This window comes from Myotis daubentonii, chromosome 14 (genome assembly GCF_963259705.1).
Source record: "Myotis daubentonii chromosome 14, mMyoDau2.1, whole genome shotgun sequence".
In the NCBI taxonomy this organism is placed as follows: domain Eukaryota; kingdom Metazoa; phylum Chordata; class Mammalia; order Chiroptera; family Vespertilionidae; genus Myotis; species Myotis daubentonii.
The window spans coordinates 19,101,865-19,128,674 of NC_081853.1; the positions used below are offsets into that span (position 1 = coordinate 19,101,865).

The window sequence follows — 26,810 nt, forward strand, 5'->3', positions numbered from 1 at the left end:
AGGGCTGGCCTACTTGAGGATGTCCTTGCCCAGGCTGGGCCCCTTTGCCAGCCCAGCCTGGACACCTGCCTTCTTTACTCTGGAGCTGTGTCTCACGTGGCCCTCTCCCTAGAGGAGCAGCAGCGCCAGGCCACAGTTACCTCTCATAGACGCCTGGGGGAGGGGGGCCCCCCTGATGATAAGTGTTTCCTCCTGGACTGCTCCCCATACCATCTCCAGGACCCCAGTCTGGTGTCCCTAGGAAATCCAGAGGGGCCCCTGCAGTGGGAGGTAGGAAAACCTCCTTGTGGCCCATAACCAGATCCCATCCCCACCCCGACTGGCATTCCTGATCCTTCCCAATCAGACTCCAGCCTCCTCTGGCCTTATTGTGTCCCTTGCTGTGCCATGGAGCAAAGCTGCCCACTGTTCCCTACAAAGGGGTAGCCTCTATCCAGCATGCTCTTAGCCCTGCAGGCAGAGAGAGCAGCAGAGGCACAGAATCTGGGGCAGGAGGCGTTATGTTTGCAGAACTGTAGGCAGTTTGTGTGTCTGGAACCCAGAATGTAAGGGACAATGTCTGGTTCATGGAAGTGATGAAGCTGAGAAGCCATAGGAAGGACTTTTATCTTTGTCCCAAGAGCAATGGGAGGGAGCTGTCATTGGCAGGGTGTAGGCAGGGAGCAATGATTGGTTCTGCTGTGGAAAGCTCTCTCTGGAAGCAGGGAGATCCAGGAAGGGGCAGTTACAGTTATTCATGTGGGAGAGGCTCTCAGAGCCCCTAGTCCAGGAACTGACCTGACCCCCACCTCACCCAGGACTTTGTGGGGTATGATTGGAGGATCCCAAGGATCCCCAGCCCAGCTGAAACCAAACTTGAGACACCCATGCTCACAGGAACTGGGTCACTAAGCTTGTGCCCCCAGATGCTAGCCCAGAATGTTGGGCTTATCTGATGAGCAAATGGGTGGTGGATGGATGGATGGATAGATGGACGGACGGACGGACGGGCAGTGGATGATTGAGTGGATGGATGTCATCTACAATATGCTGCAGGCTGTGCCAGCCCTGGAGGACTTTGGCTTCTGAGTCACAGAAGGACCTCCAGGCCTGAAGGACCTAACAGGAGCTCCTGAACAGGGACCAGACTTTCCTCATGACCCTTTTGGCCTCTGAAATGCACTCAGCCCTTCCCAGCTTCTCAGAGAGTCTTTGCTCCAGAGTCAATTTTTTATTTATTTTTTCCTCATACACTTGACTTGCCGAAGTGTGACGCCAAGCAGCCCTGTCCTTCAGCCGCATTGCTGGGTAGGCCCAGGATGTTGCCTTCCCAGGAGCCAGTCCGTCCTTTGAGCTGCCTCAGGTCCCGGCTGGTGTTCCCCGGAGCAGGGCCCGAGAGAGGCATGCACAGGCTGGCAGCGGTCTGGTTTCCACCGTGTCCTCTATTGTCACAGCCCTCCCTCAGGCCTGGCTCTGTGCCCCTGCTCCAGATGCCAGGCGAGCTGGGCCAGCCACTCAGAACAGGTCAGAGACGATGTAGTCGCTGTGGACCCCATCAATCACCCCTTGGCCGTTGTTGTGGACGAACCAGCAGCCCACCTGTGTGCCATTATGGACATCCTTCCTGTAGTCTTTCTGGTAGCCCCTGGAGAAGGGAGAGAGATGCTGTGATACCCAGGGTAGGCGAGATGGCTGCTACGCTCATGGACCAAGGTTGAAAAAGGGTGTGACGTTGCCAATTCCATAATTCTCTGGCCAAGAATGAGGTTGCATGGTTACTCCTTCTAGGGGACTGAGTTTGCCCTTTCCCTGATTCGGAGGGGCTTCAAGGAGGCCAAGACCCCAGAGGAAATGAGGGAACCCCACAGAATACAAGGCCTGCTGGACCAATGTGTGTGGGCACAGAGGGCTCTTTCCTCCAGGCTTGTTAGTGGGCAGGGTGAGGATGTCAGATGGGCCCCCGCACCTGGTGACTGCCAGCCGATGTTTCTTCACCAGCATTGTGGCATGTATCTTGGAGGGGTCATTGCCCGGTTTGAGGTCAGACACTTGAAAAGCAAGGGGGCGGAAGAATTGTCCTGGGAAGAAAAACATTTACACTGTCAGCCCCTGCCATCGCCCCAGGTAGCAGGGCCACTGGCCTTCCAGGGTTAAGGCAAAGGCTGAGGGGGTGCTGTGTGCCGGGCATGGAGAAGCTAGGATGGCCTTTCACATGGCTTTTCCCTCTGCCCTGAACAGCCTGAAGCTTGAACATTCCATACCCAGCAGCCCGTGTGACTTTGTTGACATCTTGTCACTGTCCAGCACGTAGAAGCCCAGAAAGTGAAGGTGGAGGTGATGTTTCTTCCACACCTGGTGCAGAACCACCTTGAAGGTAATCCCTTTTCCAAAGGAGACCACCATAGCCTCCCTGTTGATCTTCACAGAGAACCTAGGGGAGAAGAGGAGGACAGCCAGGGGCACAGTGGCCATGACACCAGGCATCTGAATCAAGGACATCTTGGCAGAGCCCTCCCTGTGCATGGCACCTGAGAACACACAGACTCCAAAAACTATCTCAGGGGTGTGGAGGAAAGACATGTCATGCGTGCCGACTGTGCCTCCCCGGAATGCATTCTTGCTCCTCCTCAAGCAGGAAAGGGGCTGTCCTCGGCATCCAGAGGCCTGGGATCCAGTCCCAGCTCAGCTACTAGATTCCTGGGCAGGTTCTACCCCATTTCTGAGCCTCAGTGGGAGTAATACTCCTGCCCTGCCTCCCAGGGTCTGGGTAATCTAAAGACAGGAGAGGCTGAGCGGCTTGGGAACTAATGAATTCAGCCAGAGAAGATGGAAATAGGATTCTTGGTGTTACCAGATTGCCACACCTACCTGATCCTTGGGTCCATATAGCCCTTCCCTCAAGGTCAGCCCTATGAACTGTCCAGCTACCAATTCTGGTTCTCACAGGGGCCCTAGGGGTTGGCTCAGGTCTACCATGGTCACCCTCCCCCAGGGCAGGGGCTGAACTCTGAGGCCACCAGTCTTCCCTGTAACCCCGTATGGATCTTCTGTCCTCAGATTTCTACAAATCCTTCAAGCCTCCTTCTATGGAGTCCTGGTATGGGGCCTTACCTTTCCGAGGTGACCGTGACTGTGTCCAGCCAGCTGAAAGTACTCTGTGCAGCCCCATTGTGCAGGGTAATCTTCTCTGTGGTCACCTCAACCCGCAAGTCCATCGGAGAATTGACAATGCCCACTTTGCCAAGGTAAGTCTTTCTGTTCTTAGAGTTAGAGCTGTTTCCCTGGTCACCAATGATCTGCCCATTCACTGTTAAGCCTGCCAGGGGCAAGGGGCAGTAAGAGACCAGCGAGATCTTCTGATCAGCTGGCCCTTAAGGATGGGCCTTCCTCCTCAACCAGACTTGCTGTGAGGTATCAGAGTGAGGGTCACCAGAAGAGACCAGAACTTCCCAGTTACCCCAATCTGCTCCTAGACACTCTGGGTCATGCTGGTGGCTGAGGGCCCACAGTGTAGACCTGTCTCTTTGCCTGGGCCAGGAAGTATTATTGTTCAGAGAAAAACGATTCCCCAGCTATACGCTGAGTCCTACCTGCAGGGCCAGGCTGCCCTTAACTCTAACCATCTCCCCAACACACTGGCCCCTGGGGAACTTGGCTAGCCTGTGGTTCTGGACAGCCCTCTCCAGCGTGTAATGCCATGTATAAAGATGGGAGCATTGTGGGCAGAGTGAGGACCTGGTCCATGTGCCCACCCTGGGGGTCTCCAGGCCTTCCCAGGAAGACCCTTGGCCCCAGCCCCACCCTGCAGCCCCCACCTGTAATGGGGTCCTGAATGAGGCGCAGCACTGTGCCTGGTTCTTCATCAATGTTGAAGCAGATGGCATCCTTTTTCCCTCGGACTTGGATGATGAAGTGGGGGTCTCCGTCCACTGAGGGCACATCAGAGAAAGGGCTGATCCTGAGGCCTTACCCACTGGCCTCTGTGGGATGGACTCCTAGGCAGGCAGGAGGCACTGGGCCCTGGGCCCTGAGCCTTGCCCCAGAGGAGCCAGGGAACTCACCATAATAGTAGGGTGAAGAAGGAGGCTGGTAGCTGGCTGTGGACACAAAGGGAGAGAGGCCTGAACTAAACAAGCAGGCCTGGGGAGGCACCAGACCCCATCCAGAGTTTGGTTCATACCCCTCCCCTTCCTGCTTCCTAATGCTCTCAACACCCACCCACCCCCATCTCCTCAGGACCCAACCATCTGCCTGCCCCAGGGAGCTGATTTAGGAAGACTCAGGGGGATGCCAGGGCTGTGCTAGGGCAGGGGACTGTGGTCGCGGTGTTTACTCACTCTGATAAGCTGTGGCGGCAGTCACTGAAAAAAGAAGCCAAATGGCAGTCGTGAGCTGGGGGCCTTGGGTGCCCTGTTCCCAATACCTGTGCCTTTTACCTGTCTGGGGGCTACCAGTGCACAGTGAAACCCCAGCACTGAGGTTGGGGATATGAGCCTTAGCTTAGGCTATAGAAATGGCATGCCCGGGAACTTCTTTCTAGGACTGGCGGTGATATGGTGCAATTTTAAGGCCAAGGGCGTGACACTTTGATATGGCTAAAATGCAAGCCATCAGATGGTCAGCTTGTCTGTCATGAGTAATGCTCACAGCAGATACTGCCTGCCACTCTTGAACTCCTGCCCCATCCCTTGTTGGGGTGCGATGAGGCTTACAGCTGTCCTTGGTAGTAACACACACACACACACACACACACACACACACCATATGCACGTACACACTGGTGATGTTCAGGGCTGTTCTAAGGGGAAAGCTGGATAGAACAACCTGTATTGATGGAGGTGAGGCAGGCAGGGGCTGGGGTAGCTCTGCCTGGTGGAGATGGGCTTGTGAGCGGTGAGGCTCCAATTTTATGATGAGAGAGACACAGGATGCTGTGGATTTCAGCTCAGGCACTGCAACAAGTCTGCCTGTGCCAAATCCCTGGCTCAGCCACCTGAGGACGGAGTCCTTGCGCACACAGACCTAACCTCTGTGCCTCAGTTTCCTCACAGTAAAATGAGAACCTTACTCAGAGGGTAGCCCTGGACTCATCGACTGTGATGCCTGATGTGGGACATGCTCCTTTTGCAGGTCACATAATACTCTCCTACTGACTGTCCCTCCTTGGGCAGAGGAAGCCACCTCCACTCAACGGACAAGGGCCCTGGAGCTCAGAGAGGGGCAGAGCCTGGACCAAAGTTGCTCATGAGTGGGCAGCAGAGCAGGGACCTGAGCCCAGGTGAGCTCAGAAAGGCCTCCTGGGTTCTCTCTTGTCTCCCTCCCCAGACCCCACCCAGCTGCTGGCTGAAGCTCACCTGATTCCTCGGGCCCTGTGAGGGAAGAAGAGGAAAAATGTATTAGAAGCCACAGACTTCTGGGGTCTGGGCCAAAGTGATCAATATGCTGCCTGTCCAGCCAGCCCCAAGCTGAGGGTCTCCCAGCAGCCAGCTGTGCTCCCAGAACCAGGAGCTCCTGGCCTGGCCTGGACCTGCTCTTTGCCTCCCATCACCCTGATGCGCCCCCCTCCCCCCGCCAGCCTATGTGGCCAGTTGTGGGATACTCAGGACTCCCCTCTTGGGGTATGGGGAGCAGGCCTGGTCCCAGCCTCCAGCTCTCAGAGCCTCTTCCTCTGGCCATCCCCAGGCGAGTGCTCAGGGCTTAGCTTTAAGGCTGGGAGTGCTTCTTCCTGTCTAACTGAGCCCTTCCACGTTGCAGCCTAAGTCCCTCTCCCGGAAAAGACCCTGGGCAGGGTCCTCACTCCTGTACTCATATCCCTTTAGAGACTCAGAGGCTCCTGATCACCCCACCCCCCACTGTCCACGCTGCTGGCTTCATTCCCTCCACACACGCTCCCCAGCACTTGGCCAGCTTTCCTTCAGTGCCCCTGGGCCTGCTCCTCTTCAGTGAGGCTGGGTCTTCCCAGCCTGGCCCACTCCTCTCAGTACCCCCGAGGCCCCAGTTGAAGAGAAAGGCCTCCCAGTTCTGGCCTTCACTCCCCGTGTCCACCTTCGCCAGGCTTGTCAGCAATAGCCATCTGGTTGTCACTGTCCTCAGGCTTGGTCACCACCATGGAGGTCAGTGGAGTCACAAAGTGGTACTTGAGGGACAGGTCCAGGGCCTGGGCTGTGAGGTTCTCCTTCTCACTTCCATGGGCATTCTTGCTGTAGGGAAGGGCGTGGTGAGAGGGTCAGCCTGGAGCTCAGCTCCCTGCCCTACATTGACTCCCAGCACCAGGCCAGGAGCCCCAGGGGCAGCCCAGGACCCCCTGTGCCCAGGGTGGAGCCTGCTAGAGTTCAGAAAATACTGGTTCACCAGCTCCCTGGGACAGATGGACAGGCTGTGCTTCCTCTCTGAGGGGCCTCCGTCTCCCCAGCTATCCTATCTAATAAAAGAGAAACATGGTAATTGGCGTATGACTGCTACCCTTCCCATTGGCTAATCAGGGCAATATGCAAATTAACTGCCAGCCAAGATGGCGGCCGGCTGCCAGGCAGCTTGAAGCTAACATGAGGCTTGCTTGCTTCAGTGACGGAGGACTCCAACGTTCCCCGTCTGCCGCTGCAGGCCTCTGAGCTGCAACTCTAAGCAACTATGTAACAAATATAGAAGCGAAACAAAACCCCAGAAACCTGCTTTAGTCCACTGGCTTCAGCCAGCAGGATTGCAACATTGTAAGCAAAGGCCAGAAACCTACTTTTAGCAGCGGAGGCCTAAGAGCTGGAGCCAAGCCTCAAAGCTAAAGCTGGTCCAGAATAAAAAAAAAAAAGAAAAAAAGGAGCAGTTGGGAGCTTCAGTCACCCCCAGCCTGAAAACAGCCCTCAGCCCCTCACCCAGACTGGCCAGGCACCCCAGTGGGGACCCTCACCCTGAAGGGTGTGTGACCAGCTGCAAACAGCCATCATCCCCTCACCCAGGCTGGCCAGGCACCCCAGTGGGGACCCCCACCCTGATCCAGGACACCCTTCAGGGCAACCCAGCCGGCACCCACCCGTGCACCAGGCCTCTACCCTATATAGTAAAAGGGTAATATGCCTCCCAGCACCAGGATCAGCGTGACAGGGGGCGGCGCCCAAACCCCCTGATCAGCCCTGCTCTGTGCCTGATAGGGGGGAGCTCCACAACCCCCTGATCACCCTGCGGCTCTGTGTGTGACAGGGTGCGGCGCACCAACCCCCTGATGGGCCCTGCTCTGTGAGTGACAGGGGGCAGTACCCCCACCCCCTGATTGGCCCTGCTCTGTGCATGACAGGGGGTGGCATCACAACCTCCTGATCGACCCTGCCTTGAGTGTGACAGGGGACAGTGCCCCAACCCCCCAATCGGCCCTACCCTGATCGTGACTGAGGGTGGCATCACAACCTCCCAATCTCCCTGCTCTGTGCATGAGAGGGGGCGGCGCCCCAACTCCCCAATCGGCCTTGCTCTGAACCCGACCAGGGGCTGCTCCTAGGGATTGGGCCTGCCCTCTGCCACCCGGGAGCAGGCCTAAGCCAGCAGGTCGTTATCTCCCAAAGGGGTCCCAGACTGAGAGAGGGCAGAGGCCAGGCTGAGGGACCCCCCTGCCCCCTGAGCGCACAAATTTTTGTGCACCGGGCCTCTAGTAACATATAAGGGGCATGCAATGGCCACTGCAACAGCCACTCCTGGTGAGTGCTCAGCAGGCGCCAGGCCCTGCACCAGGGACTTCACAGGCTAGTCCCTCCTAAAAGGAGCTGACATGCCTCTCCAATGGGCCCCGGCTCTGCCCTCTGGGGACTGAGGGCATCGCTCTCCATCGCTGTCCCCAGATGTCAGTCTGGGCTCTGCCCTGGAAAACATTCTGATGGACTGGGGAGAAAAGAGTGCAGGCCTGCTGGGCATGTGCCTGGGGTGCACTTCCCGGGTGTGACCTGGTCATCTTCCTCTTTGGCACCCGCAAGGCAGAGCCTGCCAGGGGCAGGCACAGGGAGAGGCTGGGGCAGTGCCAGGGCCCAGTGTGGGGCCCAGCTCTGTGAGGGGTGGTCCTGGGTCACCGTTTGTCCAGCAGCTGCTCAATGGTGAGGTAGGCCCAGAGCCGCTCGATGTAGCTCCCGAAAATGTAGTCCTGCTCCTGCAGGGCCTTCTCCATCTCCTTCAAGTCCACCTCCTCCGTGAAGGTCAGGTCAGTGAGCGCCTGGGGCAGGGATGGGACAAGGTGAGAAGCACAAGGAATGGAGGCCTGAAGCCAGGTGGGCCCGGTTCAGGGGCTGCCACTGCTGGACAGTCAGCCTGTAGGCACAGGCTCCATCATTGCTTCATCCCCCATCCCCAGCCCATATCCAGGCCCAGCCCAGCTTACCCCGTGGCCCTTCACATCTGCCTTAAAGTTGTTCATGTCCTCATCCACCAGGCGCCCAGCCACCACAATCTCAGAGCCATCATAGAAGTGCTGGTAAGTGTTCCGAGTCAGGTCCAGGATAGCGTTCTCAGGGTACTCCACCTCCACTGCGGTCAGCAGCGGGTTGGCCACCTCCTCATAGAAGCCCTGGAGTCCACAGAGGGGACTTGGTCATCTCAGGCCACCAGGGCAGGCGGGCACGGAGAGGAGTGTGGGAGGGTTCTCACTGACGCCTCCGAAGTTGTTGAGTCCCACAGACTGGGCCTTACCTGACCTCCACTTCTACATGGGCCTGGCTGTGTCCTTCAGTGTGTGGGAACCCCCTCTGCTACCCCAACCCACCCTGCCCCACCCTACCCCATGCACTCAGAAAAATACAAGCATTATTGCACATAGAAAGCACTCAAGAAATGTTTGTAAAAATGAAGGGAAGGAGGAGAGGACAGGAGGAAAGGCTGCCTAGAGAAGGTGTAGGGGGGAAGCAGGTGGGGATGGAGGTCCAGGGATCCTCAGGGGATGCGGAGATGCAGGCACCTGCGCCAGGAAGGGTTGGTGTTGCCAGATTTAGCGAATGAAAGTACAGGACATGCAGTTAAAATGGAATGTCAGATAAACAAGTTGATTTTTATTATAAGTATGTCTGTTATGGGCTAAATTGTGTGCCCCCAAATACCCAAATACGTAGGTTAAATTCCTTACCCCCAGTCCCTCGAGATGTGGCCTTGTTTGGACACAAGGTCTTTAGAGATGACCAATTCAAAATGAGGTCTTTGGGATGGACCCCAATGCAATGTGCCTGGTGTCCTTATGAAAAGGGACAGACACACACAGGGGAGAGGATGTGAAGAGACAGGGAGAAGCCATGGAGAGAGGCCTGGCAGATCCCCCCTCGGGGCCCTCACAAGGAACCAACCCTGTTGACACCTTGATCTTGGACGTCCAGCCTCCAGGACTGTGAGACAGGACATTTCTGCTGTAAGCCCCCCAGTTTGTAGCACTTTGCCCTGGCAGCCCCAGCAAACTAATACCATGTGCTATGCAATCTTTAGGGCAGACTTACACTAAAAATTACTTTTTTCCCCCCAGAAATTCATATTTAAGCGATGTCCTATATGTGCTGTGGCAAGCCTATGGAGGAACCCCTTCCATGCAGCCTGATGGCGAAGCTAGGACCATTAATGATGGGTAAGAACCAGAGGTAGATTTCAACTTAAGCGGAAGTTCTTTCTAATTATTGAAATGACCACCCGATGGCACAGCTCCCTGAGGAAGGAGTGAGCCCCTCATTCCTGGAGGGGTGCAAGACAAGTCATACCTGCAGCTGCAAGTTGGCATCAGAATCCTCATAAATGCGCCGGGCGAACCCATCGTTCTCCAGGGCCAAGCTTTCCAGGAAGTTATAATTCAGATTGTTGCCAAAGCCCAAGTTATATAAGGGGAACCTGCCTCCAATGGCACTCAGCACGTTCTCCTGTATTTTAGCGGGTCTGCTTTCACCTGCAGTATAAAGGGGTGTTCACAGTCTAGCCACCACCCAGACAACTGTCTGGACTCACTCTGTCTGAAGAGATCTGACTCCTGCACGTGCAGTGCGGGAGACATCATGGTCAGGAGCCTTTGTCAGGCCAGATGGTGGGGAGCCCTGGCAGGGGGAGGCAGGTCCCTGCCCTCAAGGGGCTCACAGTCCGTAGGAGCCCTGGGGAGAGTTGCCCAAGGTCTTGCAGCAAGCGGGCTACAGAGCCAGAAGCAGTAGCCAGGCAATGGGGTTCTGATTTAGAGCCACGGTCGTCTGCCTCACCAACATTGGCATCCCCATCCGTCAGCATGATGACAATGGAGGTGCTCCTCTCTGGCACTGTGTGCTCCTCCCGGGCCTTGTTCAGCATGCTGATGCCTGTCAGCAGCCCGTCGTTGATGTTGGTCACTGGCACACAGAGAACACCATGGGAGGAGGCCCTCAGGGGACCATCATGGAGGAGGGGGTTGGGACATTGGCCCTGCTCATGTGCCCAAGGACTCTGTCTGCCAGTACGTGGTGGTACTCAGTACACACTGACTAGTGAGTGAAGAATGAATGATTTAACCTTTCAAATGGGGGTCAAACTGCCTCTCAGGGTTGCTGTAGGAATAGAAGCACATGGTGATGGTAAAAACAATTTGGGAATCAGTCAGATGGACTCCCGGCCCTTCACTGGGAGGACAGGGGAGCAGTACAGACATCACTTGTGATTTTCTGTAAGAAACGACCAACAGTAAAGGTTCTCTGTGGCCTGATCTTGCTGGGAGTTGGGGTGCACCCGCATCATGGGTTAGAAGCAGGCAGATGGGTTTTCTTAGACCCTGAGATCAAGCCTGAGGACCCCACCCCACGCCCACCTCTCCCCCCAGCCAGGGTCTGCCGGCCTGGCCAGCAAAGCCTGTGCCCCAGGGAGGAGGGAAACAGGCTGCTCAGGCAGAGGGAGGGGCAGTGAGAACGTTGCTCTCCCCTCTGTTCTTACTTCCTCGATCTCTAATGTTCTTCACAAACTCCCTGGCCTCCCGGATGTTCTCAGGAGTGGCTTGAACTAAAGTGTCTTTCCAGGTGGTCACATCGGAATCGAACAGGATGAAATTCAGGTAGTCCTCCTCTTTTATATCCTCCAGGATTTTGAGGAGGGCATCCCTTGTCTGGGAAAGAGAAAGCCAGGCAGACAAGAAGCTGGGAGAGGGAGCCACAGACAGCCTGCTTTCTTCACAGCTGGGCTGGCAGTGGGGCCCCTGTGGCCTGCAACAATGGGGGTGGCCATTTCTGCCTTTTTTATCCTATTCTCCTTCCTCCTCTTTCACTGGAAACATCAGCTTTGTCCACTTAGAACAAAACTGTCAACCATCCTGGGTGGCTCAGTTGGTGGAGTGTTGTTCCGTAATCCAAAGAGGCTGTAGGTTTGATTTCTGGTCAGGGCAAATACCTAGGTTGCAGGTTCAATCCCCAGTTGGTGCACCTACAGGAGGCCACCGATTTGTTTCTCTCTCACATCGATGTTTCTCTCCCCATGCCTTCCCCTCGCTCTATAAATTTAGAAACATACGTTGGGTAAGGATTTTTAAAAAATATCTACCCCCCACACACACACACCTCTCACCCCCACTTGCACAGAAGAGAGTACCTGCTCTATTTTCCGGCCAGACATGGAGCCGCTGATATCAATCACGAAGACCACATTCTTAGGCACCACAGGAAGGCCTTGAGGTGCAAAGAAGTGCACAAAGTAGCCATTGACTATCTGGACAGGGGAGAGAGAGACTAGAGGTCATGTCCCTGAAGCAACCACAGGGTGGCTAATCTTGCAAATAAAAGCTGACAGTTAGCAGGGCGAGAAGACGATGTCCGTTCCCACCCTCCTGAGTGTGCCACACAGGTTCTGGTCTGCCCGCCACCCCCATGCCCTGCAGGAAAGGTGGCCTTGGACCGCGTATCCAGGGGGATGGCGCTAGATGCAGCTGCAGCCCCTCTCCCCCCACCCTCCAGCCCACACTCCACTGTGATGCAGAATCCACCAGCCTGATGGTACCTGCACGTTGGCTGGAGACTCTCTGTTCACATCGTAGGTTATGATGAAGTCTCCGTTGAGGAGGGTGTCTCCACAGGTTGGGCATGAACGCTGTTGGTCCAAGCTGGGCTTGAAGGACACATGGCCCTGAGGGAGGGACAAGGGGGGTCTTGCTCAGCTTGTCTAGGCACCTCCCACTGCAGACCTCAGCCCATGGGTGCCTTGGGGGCCGAGGCACAGCCCTCCTAGGGAGAAGCCCAGAGGTGGGAACCCGGAAGTCCTGCCACCACCCAGCATACACTGGACTTCCTGAGCACTGCCCTCTCCTCAGAGATCAGGGGCATCTTGGAGGACAGTGGCCTTATCTGACGCAGCCTTTGTCTTTCCCTGTTCAGCGAAGTCCCTGTGTTCAGCCTACTTGGCCTTCAGCACTGAGAAGCCACTTAGAGAGGGGAGCTGTGCACCGTGAATAGGAGCTTCATGTTGGGTGGTATGTGTTGGTGCCAAGAGGAGGAGGAGGGGAAAGGAAGCACAGCAGGGAGGTGGGAGCGGGCACTGCCCTGCAGAAGCCAGCAGCCCTCTGAGTGTGTGCACCTTGGGCCTCGCCCTACAAGTCCTGAGTGACTTAGGTTTCTCTTCGTGTACACATGCATGCATCCACAGCCCATGGTCAGCAAGTCCCTGGAATAGTAGGGCCTTGGGGATCAGAGTCAACCACTTTCACCAGGAGTAAAGTTCCCTTTCAACTTCCACCCCCTCAATGTGGAGTCAGCAGATCTATGACTCCCTCTGGCCTCAGCCTCCTTATCTGTAAAACAGGGGCAGTCCCCTGTCCTGCCTACCTCCCAAGGTAGAATGACACTGGGCTTTATAAGTGGTCCCCCCACATGCCAGTTCCAGCCCAAGCAAGTGGCCAAGCACTTTGCGGTAATCAAGCAGCCCTACTGGCCCTGCTGAAACTGGGGGACAGGATGAGGGGTTGGGGAAGGGCTCTGGGGCATGTCAGTTCCTCAGGCGGGTCATCCTCAGCAAGCAGCCCCCTGCCTCCAGCATCCCCACTCCTGACCAGTGGCCAGGGAGACAGTGATGGCAGCAGATAGGCACACCCTCACGAGCATCAGCCAAGCCCGAGGGCTCAGACTGGTCCTGCTAGGGTCTGGGTCCCGCCCTGCCCCCCAGGCCTGAGAGGCGTCTGTACCACCTTTTTCCCTGAGAAGGACTTGCTGAGGGCGCTTCCCAGGAGGTCATTGGTGATGAATGAGGCCTGAGCATCCAGCATGCTAATGCCCTGGGGCTCAAAGATGTCTACCTCGATCTGCAATGTCCAAAGATAAGGAGATGTTACTCAGTGAAGTACAGAAGCCAACTTCTAGGACAGGGCCCAAAGCGATGGGTCAGTGGTGGTGCAGGGACCAGCTTCTAGGACAAGTCTGTGACAGCCACATCTGGTGTCTCCCACCAAGAAAATGAACAAAAGGGCCTGTCAATGGTACTCTAACCCCAAAGCTCTCCAATGGCTGCCAGGTGGTGTCCAATTTCCACCATGAAATCATTTCAGATCTGATGTAGGCAGAGCCCCGTTATAACCAGTTACCAGCTATACAGAGACACTTTGTGATGTTGCCCCAGGGGCCCAGCATCCAAAGATCTGGGTGAGTCCAGCCCAGCCTCCTCCTCCCGTTGGCCCAGTTGCTATGGCCAGAGCCATTGGAGTTCCCCCGAGCTTCCTCAACCAAATGGTGAGGCCTGGACTTCTGTGTCCTTGACCTTGCTCCGAGCTCCACTCCAGGGGCCCTTCCCCAACCGCCCCTCCTGTGCCCACAGTCTCAGCAGGGCCTGCAGAGGTGTTTGATTACCTCAAAGTCCTTGACCAGTTGTTTGGGCTGGACCTTAAGGTACATCTCGTACTTGCCCTTGTTCCTCTTCAGCAGCTCTTCGTAGGTCAGCTCAAACGTGACCTTGCTGCCCGCAGCCACATTGACTGACACCGTGAATTTCTCCAACTTCCGCCCAGAGGCCCTGAATGGGATGCAAGACAGCGACTGCCCCACTGACTGCACAGCCCCACCCACCCTGAGCCTTGGGTTCATGTCAGTCCCTTGGGGGAGACACCTACTCACTCTAAGCCTCATTTACCTCAACATCAAAATGGGATAATGTGGTAAGAATTACGGACACATTTTGCAATAATAATAATAATAATAATAATAATAATAATGATAATAACTGCTGCCGTTGTTGTTTGCATCCCTTACAGACCAGACATTCTCCCCCAGGCCTGGGGGTCCGTACTTACTTGACCAATCCAGCTGTCTTGCCCTGGGACACAGCCTTTTCATACTGCTTCTTGGCGACTTCCTTCTCCTTGACATTACCAGGGTAGGTAACACCGTCGATGGTCCTGCAGGGAAAGAGTTGGGGCTCATGCTGGGCCAGACTCCCCTCCAGAGCCCAGAGCCAGCAGCCATGGGGACACCCACAGCGTGAAGTTGGTGATGAAAGCGGTCTTGGGCAGCTCCACGTCAAAGGAAACCTCCTTGGCGGCATCTGCGCGGTTGACGGCCCTCGTGATGACAACATTGTGAGCAAAGCGGGAGGTCACCTTGCAGCTGACCTTGGTACTGTAGACCTCAATGTCGTCAGCCCTCTGTGGGAGACGGGATGGTGATCAGTGGTTGAGGAACCCGGGCCTTGGGAAACAGGTCTTCTAACCTGGCCACTCCTCTTCTCAAGGCCCTGCCTGGGAAGCGTCCCAGTCACCCGTGTGGGAAGCCTGGTGGCCTCCTCCATCCCCCTGCTCAGTTGGCCACCACTGTCCTGATGATGGGCGCCTGGGCAGTCCTGGTGCCCCTGGCATGCACTGGCCTTCCTGAGCACCTCTCTCCCCTCGGAGACCAGGGGCTTCTTGGCGGGCAGAGGCCTTGTCTGATTCAGCCTGTGTTTCTCCCTGTTCACTGGGCCCCACGGGTTCCTTAGCTCAGCCTCCCTCATTGCTCAGCAGCAAGAAGTCACTTAGGAAGGGGAGTTTTGCACCATGAGAAGGAACTTCACATCATGCCAAGAGGAGAGGGCGAGGGGAGGGAGCAGGCCAGGGAGCAGTGGGGGTGAACTGAGGGAGGCTCTAGGGAGATGTCTGGGTTAAACATGGCCTTCTTAACCCTGTAGTCTGTTATCATGCAGCCTGGGGCCAGTGAGACCTTATAAAAAAACAAACGTGACCCTGTTCTCCTCCCTCATAAAGCCCTCCCGTGCTCCCCATTGCCCTCAGGACAGTGTTCCCCATGCTCGGAGGTCCTCCAGGCGGGTCCTGTCACCACCACTGTGGTGCTCCAGCCAAGCCAGGTCTCTGCCCCTCTGACCCCGGGGGTCAGAGACCTGTCCCAGCTCTTCCTGCTCACCTTTCACGCTTCCATTTAGAAAGCTCGCCCTCTACCCTCCTACTGTGCCCTTTGGTAATTGTGTGATTCTACCTCCCATACAGGGACTTATTTCCTGTGCTGGAAATAGAGTGTGGGCAGGACTTCATGGCCCCAATAGTCTCTTTCCCCGCGAGCCGGGCGAAGGGTGAACTGAGGGTGATTCTAGGGAGACATCTGGGTTGAACGTGGATATGACGATGCTCCATGGGCTTCCTCTTCGCCGCATCTACTGCGAGGACGAAGACCATTCTCAGCTGTCAGACTGTGGACGTCCCAGAAAATGTGGACACCACTCTGGAGGGGCGCACAGTTACTGTGAAGGGCCCCGGGGGCACCCTGCGGAGGCACTTCAGCCGCATCGGTGTAGAGCTCAGTCTCCTCGGAAAGAAAAAGGAGAGGCTCCGGGCTGACAAGCGGGGGTGGGGGGGTGGGGTGGGGGGGGGGGAAATAGAAAGGAACTGGCCGCAGTTCGCACTATCTGCCGTCATGTTCAGATCATGGTCAAGGGTGTTACACTGGGCTTCCGTTACAAGATGAGGTCTGTGTACGCTCACTTCCCCATCAACGTCGTTATTCAGGAGAATGGTTCTCTTGTTGAAATTAGAAATTTCTTGGGCGAAAAATACATCCGCAGAGTTCAGATGAGGTCAGACTTTGCTTTTTCAGTATCTCAAGCCCAGAAAGATGAGTTGATTCTTGAAGGAAATGACATTGAACTTGTATCAAATTCCACTGCTTTGATTCAGCAAGGCACAACAGTTAAAAACAAGGATATCAGGAAATTTTTGGATGGTATCTATGTTTCTGAAAAAGGAACAGTTCAGCAGGCTGATGAATAAGATCTAAGCTGTCCAGCTATAGAAACACCGAGATGCCAAATGATTTGCCACACTTGTTTGTGAAACTATAACGATGTACAATAAAAACCTTGTATTGGAAAAAAAAAAATGCTCCGTGAAGGTGTGACGGGGCCTTTCACCGCCCAGCCCAGTAGCAGCCACTGCTGGGTAAGTGTTTGTGGAAGGAAGGACGGTGCAATGGCCATCCTGGGCTGCATCTGGGGAGGTCCTAGGGGGCATGGTTCTATGGCACTCTTTCCTGGGTTCTATGGCACTCTTACTTAGTTGAGTCACATGGGGGTCTGCCAGGGTACGGGCTGTGAGCTGTTTGTCAGCTGTGCAGGACCTGCTGTGATGGCCCAACTCTTCAGCTGTTGAGCAACCAGCTCCACCCTGCCTCCCTCACCATGCCCCGTCCCTGGTGAAAGTCCTTACCTCATCGACGCTGCGTTTCTGGAAAAGCAAAGACAAACACACTGTCAGGTCAAGGCCAAAGCCACTGTGGCTGGGGGGTAAGTTCTTGGCAGAGGCCAGGGTTCAGTGGTGACCCCCACCCGCCCACACACCTTGAAGGGCCTCTGGATGTAGGACCCACCTGGAGCCACTTGTCAGAGTAGGAAGGGCTCTGAAGAGATGGGGCAAGTGAGATCCAGAGAGAGCAGGTCTCGGGCTACCCAGAGGACCAGGACAGGGCTTTTCCCCTGCTCCACAGACCTCGGCTCACTCTGCCTGTCCCTGCACCCGGGTCCATGAGGCCTCCTCGCACAGCACCCCGCACCCCTGCACACCACAGGGCTCAGCCCAGCCCTTCCTAGGCGCCTCTGCCCTTTTCTCAGAGGTGGACCTTCACAGCTGCTCAGTGAGGTGAGCAGTTCGTGGTGTATCACCCATTTGACAGGTGGGGAAACAGAGGCCCAGGGAGAGCTAAGAGCCTAGCCCAGAATCAAAGGGTAAGTTTGGAGCCCAGTTCTCCCCAAACCCAGCCCTGTCCCCTGCAGCTCATGACCCCGCCCTCTCCCTCCCCCTCCCGCATGTAGAGGCTGGGGCCTCTGCCCCGTGATGGGCCCAGATTGTGAAGAGAGGACAGACTTACCTCAAGTGGCCGGGAGGGGCTTCTTGGGAAGCCAAAGGCCACGGAGCTGGAGAGCAGGGCCACGATGAGGCAGGGCCACCAAACAGACGCCATCGCTGAACACGCAGGCCTGGCCCGCAGTCTTTATATGAGCCAGCTGACCGGTGGGGTCAGTGACCTCCAGCAGTGCGGGAGGAGCGGGAGGCGGAGGCTGTCCGGAAAGCCGCTGTGTGGGTGGAGTAACGGGGCCTGGATTTACCTGAACCAAAGGGGCCCCGTGGGTACTGTCCACAGCATTGGAACTTCACCCCCAGATGCTGGGGGACATGGAGGCCTGGGGTAAGCAGAAGCCGTGTGTTGGCAAATGAGCCCTGGGACTCCCTGGGTGGGGACAATAGTGACAAGGTGTGGAGTCACATTTAGAGCAAATAGTATCTGTCAGCCTCGTTGCCTATTACCCACACCACTGGCATGGCCCCTGGATCGCAGCCTCCCGCTGGTCAAGGCAGCCAGGGCACAGAACCAAGCCCATCACTCTAAGACTCTGATTTCCATGGCTGCAGCTCTTGCTCAGTATCCTTCTCTGGTTCTCATGGCCCCAGGGAAAGGATGAACCCCAAGTAATATGGCCCAGCCCTCTCTGTTACCTGGTTCCAGCTTGCTTTTCTGAAGTTTCTCTCCACCCCTGGCATGCCCTCCCCTAGTCTGCACATCGCATCTCTCGTCTCTCATCTCTGCCAGCCCCTGTGCCCTCCTCTGGAGCCTTCCTCTTTCATCCCTAGCTGACCGCAGGCAGCTTTGCTGCATCGTTACCCTGTGTGGAGGTTTGCATTGTTGAGGCCAGATGAGGGCCTCTAGACTCTGGGCTCCAGGAGGGCCAGGTCATGTCACATTCATCCCTGAGTTCCCAGGGCCTGGCCGGTGACTCAGCTGCCCTCAACCTCTTAAAGAGTCATTTCCCTCCCTGGCAGGGGGGCTTAGTTGGTTGGAGCATCATCCATACACCAAAAGATGGTGGGTTCAGTTCCCAGTCAGGGCACAAACCTGGGTTTCAGATTTGATTCCCAGTTGGGGCACATGCAGGAGACAACAAATCAGTGTTCCCCTCTCTCTCTCCCTTCCTCTCTCTGAAAATCACTAAAATCATGTCCCCAGGTGAGGATTAAAAAGAGAGAGGAGGAACCAAAATGGCGGCATAAGGTATAGACCTGTGCGTGCTGCCTCCCACAATAACATTAAAACTACCAACTATAAGACAAAGCAGCTGTCGTCCAGAACCACGGGAAAGATGGCGCAGTGGAAGTTCTACAACTGGAAGGAAAGAAAGAAGCGCATTGAGACTGAGCAGGAGGTGCAGAGGCACCAAGATAGAGGTACGGAGCCGCGCGCCAGGTGGGCTGCAACTGGATGCGCGTTTTCTGTTTTGTTTTTTGTTTTTTAATATATTTTATTGATTTTTTACAGAGGGGAAGGGAGAGGGAGAGAGAGTTAGAAACATCGATGAGAGAGAAACATTGATCAGCTGCCTCCTGCACACCCCCCACTGGGGATGTGCCCGCAACCAAGGTACATGCCCTTGACTGGAATCAAACCTGGGACCCTTCAGTCCGCAGGCCGACACTCTATCCACTGAGCCAAACTGGTCAGGGCATGATGCGCGTTTTTTTTTCCAATCAGAAGGGGATACAAGCTCTCGAATCCACTGAGCCTATTTGGGGCGGGATTCTGAGGTCCCAGACTTCTACAGGAGAGGCTGGACTGTCTTGCAGCGGGCCGGAGAGTGAAGGTGGCTTTCTCACAGAGCTGCTCGCGGGACGTGGAGACGCAGAGTCAGAGTCGCAGAGAGGCGAGGAGTCGCGGAGACGCTGAGGACAACCATTGCTGTTTGCTCCGCCCTGGTGATTCTCTGAGACCCCGCCCTACTCAATTTACATCCCCACCCAAGCTGTGCCAGTGGCACAAAAGGAACCACCTGTGCTTTTGCAGCCTAACCCAACAACCTGCTGATTTCAACTCCTCACATCCATAAGGGACACACTCAAGAAGCAGACTCAGGTTTGGAGGAAGCTGTAGCCGGTCCCGGCTGGGCCAGCGACATGGAACCGCTGTACCAGCAAATGCACAAGCAGGTCCACCAGATCCAGTCTCACATGGGACGCCAGGAGACGGCAGACAAGCAGTCTGTGCACTTAGTAGAAAACGAAATCCAAGCAAGCATACCAGATATTCAGCCAGCTAGAATGGAGATTTTGTCCAGCAGGGAACCTCCCAACAAAAGACAGAATGCCAAACTTCATGTTGACCAGTTAAAGTATGATGTCCAGCACATGCAGACTGCTCTCAGAAACTTCCAACATTTGCGATACAGAAGGGAGCAGCAGGAGAGAGAGCGAGAGGAGCTTCTGTCTCGCACCTTCACCCCCAATGTGGGATGTGGCGCCTCCTGTGAGGCTGTGTGAGGCTGCGACAGCCCCTGCGAGGCTGCGACGGTCCCTGCGAGGCTGTGACGTCCCCTGCTGGGCTGTGACAACCCCTGTGAGGCTGTGACGTCCCCTGCGAGGCTCCGACAGCCCCTGGGAAGCCGGCGGAACTGCCCAAGCCGCCCAGACAGCTTCGTCGATGGCCCACGAACCAGCTCGCAGCCCACGCACAACTATCACCCGAAGGGCGAGAGGGGCGAGAGCAGCTGTAGTGTTGCTTTCTCCTCAGTTTTGGTAGCGAAATCCTCATTTTAAACATAAGAGGACACATTATTGTAAAAAGCTGTAACGTGGCTCCGCACCCTGTCTGAGTAGAGCGTGAACAAGTCATGAGAGACACTTCCGAGCACAGGGACACGTTGCAGATGGAAATAGCTACAATTTCCATGTATATGACCTTTGACCCAGCGACAAAAATCTTACACCTATAGATGAGGACAGTGGGGGGGTAAGGGCAGAGGGTGGGGTGGGAACTGGGTGGAGGGAGCTATGGGGGGGAGGAAGGGGGAACAACTGTAATAATCTGAACAATGAAGATTTATTTTAAAAAAATAAAATAAAAAATTTTTTAAAGCCAAAAAGGAAAGAGAGAGAGAGAGTCATTTTCCAACAGTGTCCAATGAGGCTGAAGGGCAGGCCTCCAGGACAACGGACACTTCGAAGGCAGGGTCCGGCCCCCTCCTAGTGGGGAACAAGACTCCTGGGCCACACCAGGGCCCTACCAGCCCCTGCACCTTCCCAGTGGCAGCTATGAGCAAAGTGAGCCAGTAACCCTGCCACTCAGCTACTCTCTCTGGTTTTTTTCTTTAATATATTTTTATTGATTTCAGAGAGGAAGGGAGGGGGAAAGAGAGATAGAAATATCAATGATGAGTGAGAGAATCGTTGATCGACTGCCTCCTGCATGCTCCCTACTGGAGATCGAGCCTGCAACCCAGGCATGTGCCCTGACCAGGAATCGAACTGTGACCTCCTGGATCATAGGTTGAGGCTCAACCACTGAGCCACACTGGCCAGGCCCACTCAGCCATTCTTAATGGAGTTGACAAGGATGCCTGGACACAGGGCAGCTAATTTATGAATTGTACCATGGCCTTGGCTGATAGTTCTGCCCCTGACTGTGACATGTGCAGAGAGAGTTGACTGCTAGGAACAGAGAAACAGAGGGAGAAACCACCTCATCTCCTAATGCTTTGGGTTGTGTGGGAGGGACAACTTGAAATAGCAATCTGAGGTTGCTCGGGAGGCTCCTGAGGGACAGCTGGGGACTCGGAGGGACGTAAGGTCATCGTGCAGAATGTAGGCTTAGATAGAACCTAAGAGACCCTCAGGCTCAGCCATTTCCTTGCTACAGGAGGGGCAATGAGGCCCCAATGGGCAGAGCCTTGCTCAGAGTGACCCCCAGCTGGCAGCCCACGGCTCTCCCTGGAGAAGCCCGGGAGACCCCAGACAGCAGATTGGTGTCTGGAACTCCATTGGCCGCCCCGCAGCCGGCCGTGGAGGGCCCTGTGTTCCCTGGGCCGGGAGCAGCCATGGAACTCGGCGTTTGTGTTGTTGATGTGGGCCCTCGTGGGCCTCATTGGGAGTGGGAACTGAACGGAGAAAAGGCAGAAAGCCTTTGGAAAGGAGAGAGTGGGAGCCTGTGCACTTCCACCCGAAGGGCCGGCGGCATCCTGAAGTATAGGTTCACCTCATTCCCTGCACCTGCACCTGAAACTTCACCCTTTGACATTGGGCTTTAACTGGGCCCAAGGCAAAGCCATGGGAAGGAAGGGACCCTGGTGGGATAGTCCAGGAATCAGTGTGAGAGGCCAGGGAGCTGCCGTTCCGGGCTCCTGAAATCACAGCCTCTGAGCAGTGGCCGCCTCTGCCTTTGGGAAAGATTATCTCGCTGTTAGAGGTTGCAATGCCCCCACTGGGGAAGGAGCAAAGGGTGGGGGCAGGAACTGTCTCCTGGGACCCTGAGTCCAGGGGGTCAGCCTCCAGCTACTGGTAGCACTTCTTTTGTTCTTCTTTCCTACATTCATTTTAAGTGATGCTTTGGAACTTCTAGAATCAAACCCCACAAGGCTTTGGCTACCAGTTGCCCATGGGACTGGAGTATTGATATGGGAGTAGTAAAGCACTCAGATGCTGATGCCAGACAGCCCAGGTTCAAATCCCAGCTCTGCCACTTAGAAGACGAGTGATTTTGGACAAATACCTCACTTCAGTTTCCTTAGCTATCAAGGAGCCTGATAAACGTCCCCCCTAGTGCTGTTGAGAGCATGCATTGAGTTCATTCAACGAAGGCACTTAGAACAGTGCCTGGCTACAGGAAGCACTGAGTCAGGAGTGGCTGTGGCTGGTCATTCCTGTACATGCTGCCAGAGTGTCATTTGGTCCCTGAACCTGTGGGAGGAGCTAGGGGGGTACTCAGAGGGCATTCAGAGGCCAGGGGGCAGGGGGCAGGGGAGAACAGGATGAGGTGTGGGCAAATTGATGGGGGTGACCTCCCAGCCTCCAGTTCTGCTGTGACCCCCAAGCCCTTCTGAGAGGCAGCATCTTGAATTGCCTCCCTGCCATTCTCCCTGCCAAAGAGCAGCCAGCCTGGAAAAGCCATAGTCTACCTTTAATGGAAGTCATGGATGCTTTGACATGGGGGACGCCTTGAAGAGGGAGGGGTGGCCTGGGAAACAGGTCAGATTGCTCTCCTCCTCCAGGGCAGGGCAGGTGTGCTGGCTGGGGGCTCAGAAGATAGTGGGGACGATGTAGTCAGTGTGAACACCATCAATCAGACCGGCCCCATTGTTGTGGACGAACCAGCAGGTCACCTGGGCCCCGTGCCGGGGGTCCTTGCTGTAGTCTTTTTGCAAGCCCCTGGGGGAGACAAGGCAGCTGGGGTCACCTTTAGGATCCAGCAGGGCTACACCTCCCAGGAAGCCCACCCCACCCATGTGACACCAGGAGGAAGGCTTGGACCATTGATGGGCAACGCTAAGGGCAGAGATGCTAGGAGAGCAGCCCACCCACCTGGTGACGGTAAGTCGTTGGTTCTTCACCACCATTGTGGCATCTGTCTTTGTGGGGTCGGAGCCTGGGTGCAGGTCGAACACTTTATAATCAAAGGGGTGAAAGAATTGTCCTGGAAAGGCACATTGGAGGCAGCAGTTACTGGCAGGGAGGTTTGTTCATGCCTTGCACTTAGTAGGTGCTCACTGGAGGTTTAAGAGTTGCTTGAATTTTTTTAAGTATTGTATTGATTTTTTTACAGAGAGGAAGGGAGAGGGATAGAGAGTTAGAAACATCGATGAGAGAGAAACATCAATCAGCTGCCCCCTCCACACCCCTCACCGGGGATGTGCCCACAACCAAGGCACATGCCCCTGACCGGAATCAAACCTAGGACCCTTGAGTCCGAAGGCTGACACTCTATCCACTGACCAAACTGGTTAGGGCAAGAGTTGCTTGAATTTTTTTAAGAGCTTGACTGTTTCTCATAAGTTTTGGCATCAAAGCCACTCACTTAGTTCACCTGCTATAGAGAAGCAGCTGTATTGTCAGCTGGTCACACCTCCTGTCTATTTGGACCAATTCCAAAGGAATCTGGCTGGGGGAGAGGTTTGGTGGGTAGGTGCCCCCACAGAATACTTCCTGCAGGAAGGCCACAAGGAGAAGCACTGTGGCTGTGACCATCCCAGCCAGGGGGCTGTGGGCCCACTGGACCTTTCTCTTTGCTGATCGGGCCTCTGTCCCTTTGCTCGAGGCCTCCTTACTCTTCAGTCTCACTGTGCGTGTGTTTGATGACAGCCTTTTATGGGTCAAGACCCTCACCAGGACAAGCCCTCTGTGTATCTCTGAGCCTCAGAAGTCATGTTGGAGGTGACCCTGACCGGATGCCCACCTGCAGAGTTGACCAGTCCCCTGGCTTCAGTGCCCCACCCATACAGCTCTGCCCACTGAGTCTGGGTGACCCAGCTCTGGAGGGACAGACAGACCAGTCTGCTCCATGGGTAGATGCTGACAGGAATGTGACTTCATGGGCATCTGATTCCTCTACCCCATTCCCACCCCAGAGCCCGCAAGGTAAATCCTGGCAGTTTGGGAGGAGAGGGGCAAACCCAAGGGACCCTCTGCACCCCCCGCAGAGCAGGTCTTGGTATTCACCAAAAGCCTGGAATTCAGCCTCAGAGCGAGCGCCTTTCCCCTTTGCCCACTGTGCCCAAGCTCAAGCTTGGCCAGCCAGGCACACAGTGTGAGGCCACGGCTCCCAGTCTGAGGAAAAGGACAGAGACTCAGGGTTGGGGGGTCAGGGGGTGATGCATCATCTGGAAGGTTTCCTGGATGAATGGGGCCTTGGACTGGCTTGAATTGAGTGAGCAGAAAGAGGTGGGAATGAACGGGTCTCGGCCTGAAGGCCTGGGTTCTAAGAGGCTCTGGTCTCTCCAAGGCTGGCCCCGAGGGAGCCCCCATCAAGAAGAAGCGCCCCCCTGTGAAGGAGGAGGACCTGAAGGGGGCCCGAGGGAACCTGACCAAGAACCAGGCGATCAAGTCCAAGACCTACCAGGTCATGCAGGAGTGTGGTGAGTGTTCTCAGGAGGTTGGGGGCCGAGGGGGTGCAGATGTGTGTCAGTAGGAGGGAGTGGGATGGGGGCTCCTATGGGTCTTTTCTAAGAGTCCAGAGCTCAGGGGCTCCCCACAAAAGAGGCTATCCGTCGCCAGGAGGCTGGGCTGGGGCTCTGACCTCCCCATCCTGCCCGCAGAGCAAGCCGGCGTTGCCGCACCATCTGTGTTCAGCCGCACGCGGACCGGCACTGAGACCGTCTTTGATAAGCCGAAAGCTGGACCTGCCAAGAGTGTCTTTGGCTGAGAAGTACATGGCACGCCACCCCCTGGGCACTGACAACACCTAGACATAGGAGTCTTTCCCAAGAACTCTGTCATGCCAGCACTCCCCTGCTCCCCTGTTGCCTCTGGGACTGCCACACCTCCCCCCTCACCCTGGCCTCTCAGCCCAGGCCCTCTGCGCCAGGCCTTGGGAAACACCAATAAAGAGGATGCCCAAGCGGCCCTGGCATTTGGAGAGTGTCTTTGGGAACCGGAATGGGCCCTGCTTGCGGGTGGGCATGGTCTGTACCCTCCATGTCTTTGGGAGGGTCCTTATGATCCTGAGGTGCTATTGCCACTGCCCCATCCTAGCAAGAGCCTGAGGTGTGGGGATCTGGTGCTGATCTGTGTGACCTCAGACCATCTCCCCTCTTCTGAGGCTGTTTCCCCTTGTATGTGACAAGGGAGGTGAGCTGAGCCCCAGTGCACAAAACAGGCCACATGTACAGAGTGAAGCAGGTGGGCCTGGGCTGCCCCTCCCCCTGCCTTCCACAGAAGCCAGCCAGATGCTCCTCAGGACCCCAAGGCTCTGCAAGAGCCAGGGACCTTGCGGGCCGCCTCCCCCTGCGCCCTTGTTCCGCCTCCTCACCATCTTGCATGCCTCACAGACAAAGCCACGCCAAGGCTCCTGTGGCCAGTGGCAGTCTGCTTCCTGAGCTGCTCACCCTCCCAACTCCAGGTGAACCTCCCCTTGTCCCTCCCACAGCTCTGCCTGAGGCCTGGGAAGTCTGGGCTCTGGGCTTGTGTGAGATCCTTTCCTCTTCAGGCCTCAGTGTCCCCGGTGTGCATGGAGCTCTCAGATTCAGGGAGTGTGAAGGCCTGTCCAGCTGTGACAGCAAGGCCATGGACAGTCCAGGGCTGGGCTGGCAGGGCCTGGGCTCCCATGCTTGGCTGAGGACTGTGCCCGTAGACCCCCTGCCCTGCCTGTCCCCTGGGCAGGTGGAACGGGCTGCTCAGAGCCTTTCCCACGTCCTGGCCTACCCTCGCCTCCTAATATAGCTGTTCTCAGGCTGGGCCTGTGTTCTCCGCCCTGAGGGAGCAGACCATTTTATTGCTGTTTGTTTTAACAGCTTTTCCACTTTAGTCCTGGCTGGTATCGCTCAGTTGGTTGGAGAGTTGTCACCAGGTGGTGGGTTCGATCCCCGGTCTGGGTGCCTGCATTAGGCAACCGGTACATGTTTCTCACATCGATGTATCTTTCTCTCTTCCTTTCTCTCTCTTCCCCTCCCACCCCCTCCCTCCCTGCCTCCCTTCCTCTAAAACCAATTTTAAAAAAATCATTTCAACTTTATTAAAGGAAAATCTAAAGTCATCAGTAATCCTACCCCAGGCCTGGGTCCACCCTCCATGGGTCTGGGCTGGTGACAAGGGCACTGCCTTGGTGTGCTGACAGAGCAGCCATCTGCCCTTTCCCCTTCAATCCATGACTCATGGATCCCTTGGCATGACTGACCTCCATGCAGGTCACCGGTGTGTACAGGCCACCACAGGGAATCGCCCCCTGAGGAGCTCTGTCCCTTCTGGTTTGTTCCACACGTTCAGTAAATTCCCCAGAGGGAGGCCTCTCGGTTTGTGTTGCCAAAGTGCAGGTCTTGTGTTGGGGGCCTTGCTGGAGTTGCACCCAGAGCCCAGGCTAGAATAATGGGGCCTGAAAAGCAGCCTGGGGCCCCAGGAGAGAGAAGGGTCTCCTGGGCCCAGCCTCTCTCACCCCAGAAATAAGGCAGATCCACCCTGCCTTGACCCCAGCAGGTGTTGCCCCACTCAGACACCCCAAGGAGTGCTCAGGGCCTGTAGGCCCCACTGCCCAGTCACACCAACCTGGCCTGCAGGCTCCTTCCTCCCGGAAGCTGCCCCCGCCCTCCTCTTCCCAGCCACCCCTCGGTCTCCTCCAGGCTGGCTGATGGGGAGTGGGCTGGTTCGCTGTTGTGTCCCCAGTTCCCAGGGCGCTTGTTGGTGGACAGACTGGTGTAAAGGGTAATGGTGACCTGGGAAGGTTCTAGACCTTTCAGAACGCATGCCAGTACCTAGCTCCCACGTGAGCCTGCCTTTCCTCAGTATAGCAGGTCCTGGAAGAATGTCGTTTTATTCCGCCTCTTTAAATTATCATGTTGATGAGGAAAAATGTCAATTCCTAGTGGGGCCACTGTGTGGAGTTTATTGGCCTCCCATGTCTTTGGGTTTTCGCCATGGTTTCCTCCCACATCCCCAAGATGTGCACGTGAGGTGAACC

The 26,810-nt window shown here is 55.8% G+C and overlaps 2 protein-coding genes, 1 long non-coding RNA gene and 1 pseudogene across 3 annotated transcripts; 3 read left to right on the top strand and 1 right to left on the bottom strand.

The window, feature by feature from the left end:
* Positions 1 to 1,177: 1,177 nt before the first annotated feature.
* On the bottom strand, positions 1,178 to 17,368 carry ITIH3 (inter-alpha-trypsin inhibitor heavy chain 3). Its single transcript, XM_059663306.1, has 23 exons — positions 17,256 to 17,368; positions 16,598 to 16,615; positions 14,385 to 14,551; positions 14,201 to 14,305; positions 13,761 to 13,923; positions 13,106 to 13,219; positions 11,926 to 12,051; positions 11,521 to 11,637; positions 10,873 to 11,041; positions 10,173 to 10,298; positions 9,690 to 9,871; positions 8,336 to 8,521; positions 8,031 to 8,170; positions 6,025 to 6,179; positions 5,167 to 5,182; positions 4,973 to 4,986; positions 4,317 to 4,325; positions 4,041 to 4,076; positions 3,795 to 3,908; positions 3,091 to 3,295; positions 2,241 to 2,410; positions 1,946 to 2,057; positions 1,178 to 1,624 (listed from the first exon to the last, which is right to left on the bottom strand). The coding sequence occupies exons 1-23, from the start codon at positions 17,346 to 17,348 to the stop codon at positions 1,495 to 1,497; spliced, it is 2,667 nt and encodes an 888-aa protein (XP_059519289.1). The 5' UTR covers positions 17,349 to 17,368; the 3' UTR covers positions 1,178 to 1,494.
* LOC132215301 (uncharacterized) lies at positions 13,921 to 17,343 on the top strand. The gene is made up of 3 exons (XR_009448498.1): positions 13,921 to 14,065; positions 14,162 to 14,578; positions 17,262 to 17,343. It is a non-coding gene; the product is annotated as an uncharacterized LOC132215301 (long non-coding RNA).
* On the top strand, positions 15,513 to 16,238 carry LOC132215297 (large ribosomal subunit protein uL6-like; annotated as a pseudogene).
* Positions 17,369 to 24,098: 6,730 nt separating the features above from the next.
* LOC132215124 (musculoskeletal embryonic nuclear protein 1-like) lies at positions 24,099 to 24,762 on the top strand (the record flags this gene model as incomplete). The annotated part of the gene is made up of 2 exons (XM_059662899.1): positions 24,099 to 24,276; positions 24,457 to 24,762. Coding segments are annotated over 2 exons (285 nt in total), but the record flags the coding sequence as incomplete, so codon positions are not given.
* Between the last annotated feature and the right edge of the window lie 2,048 nt (positions 24,763 to 26,810).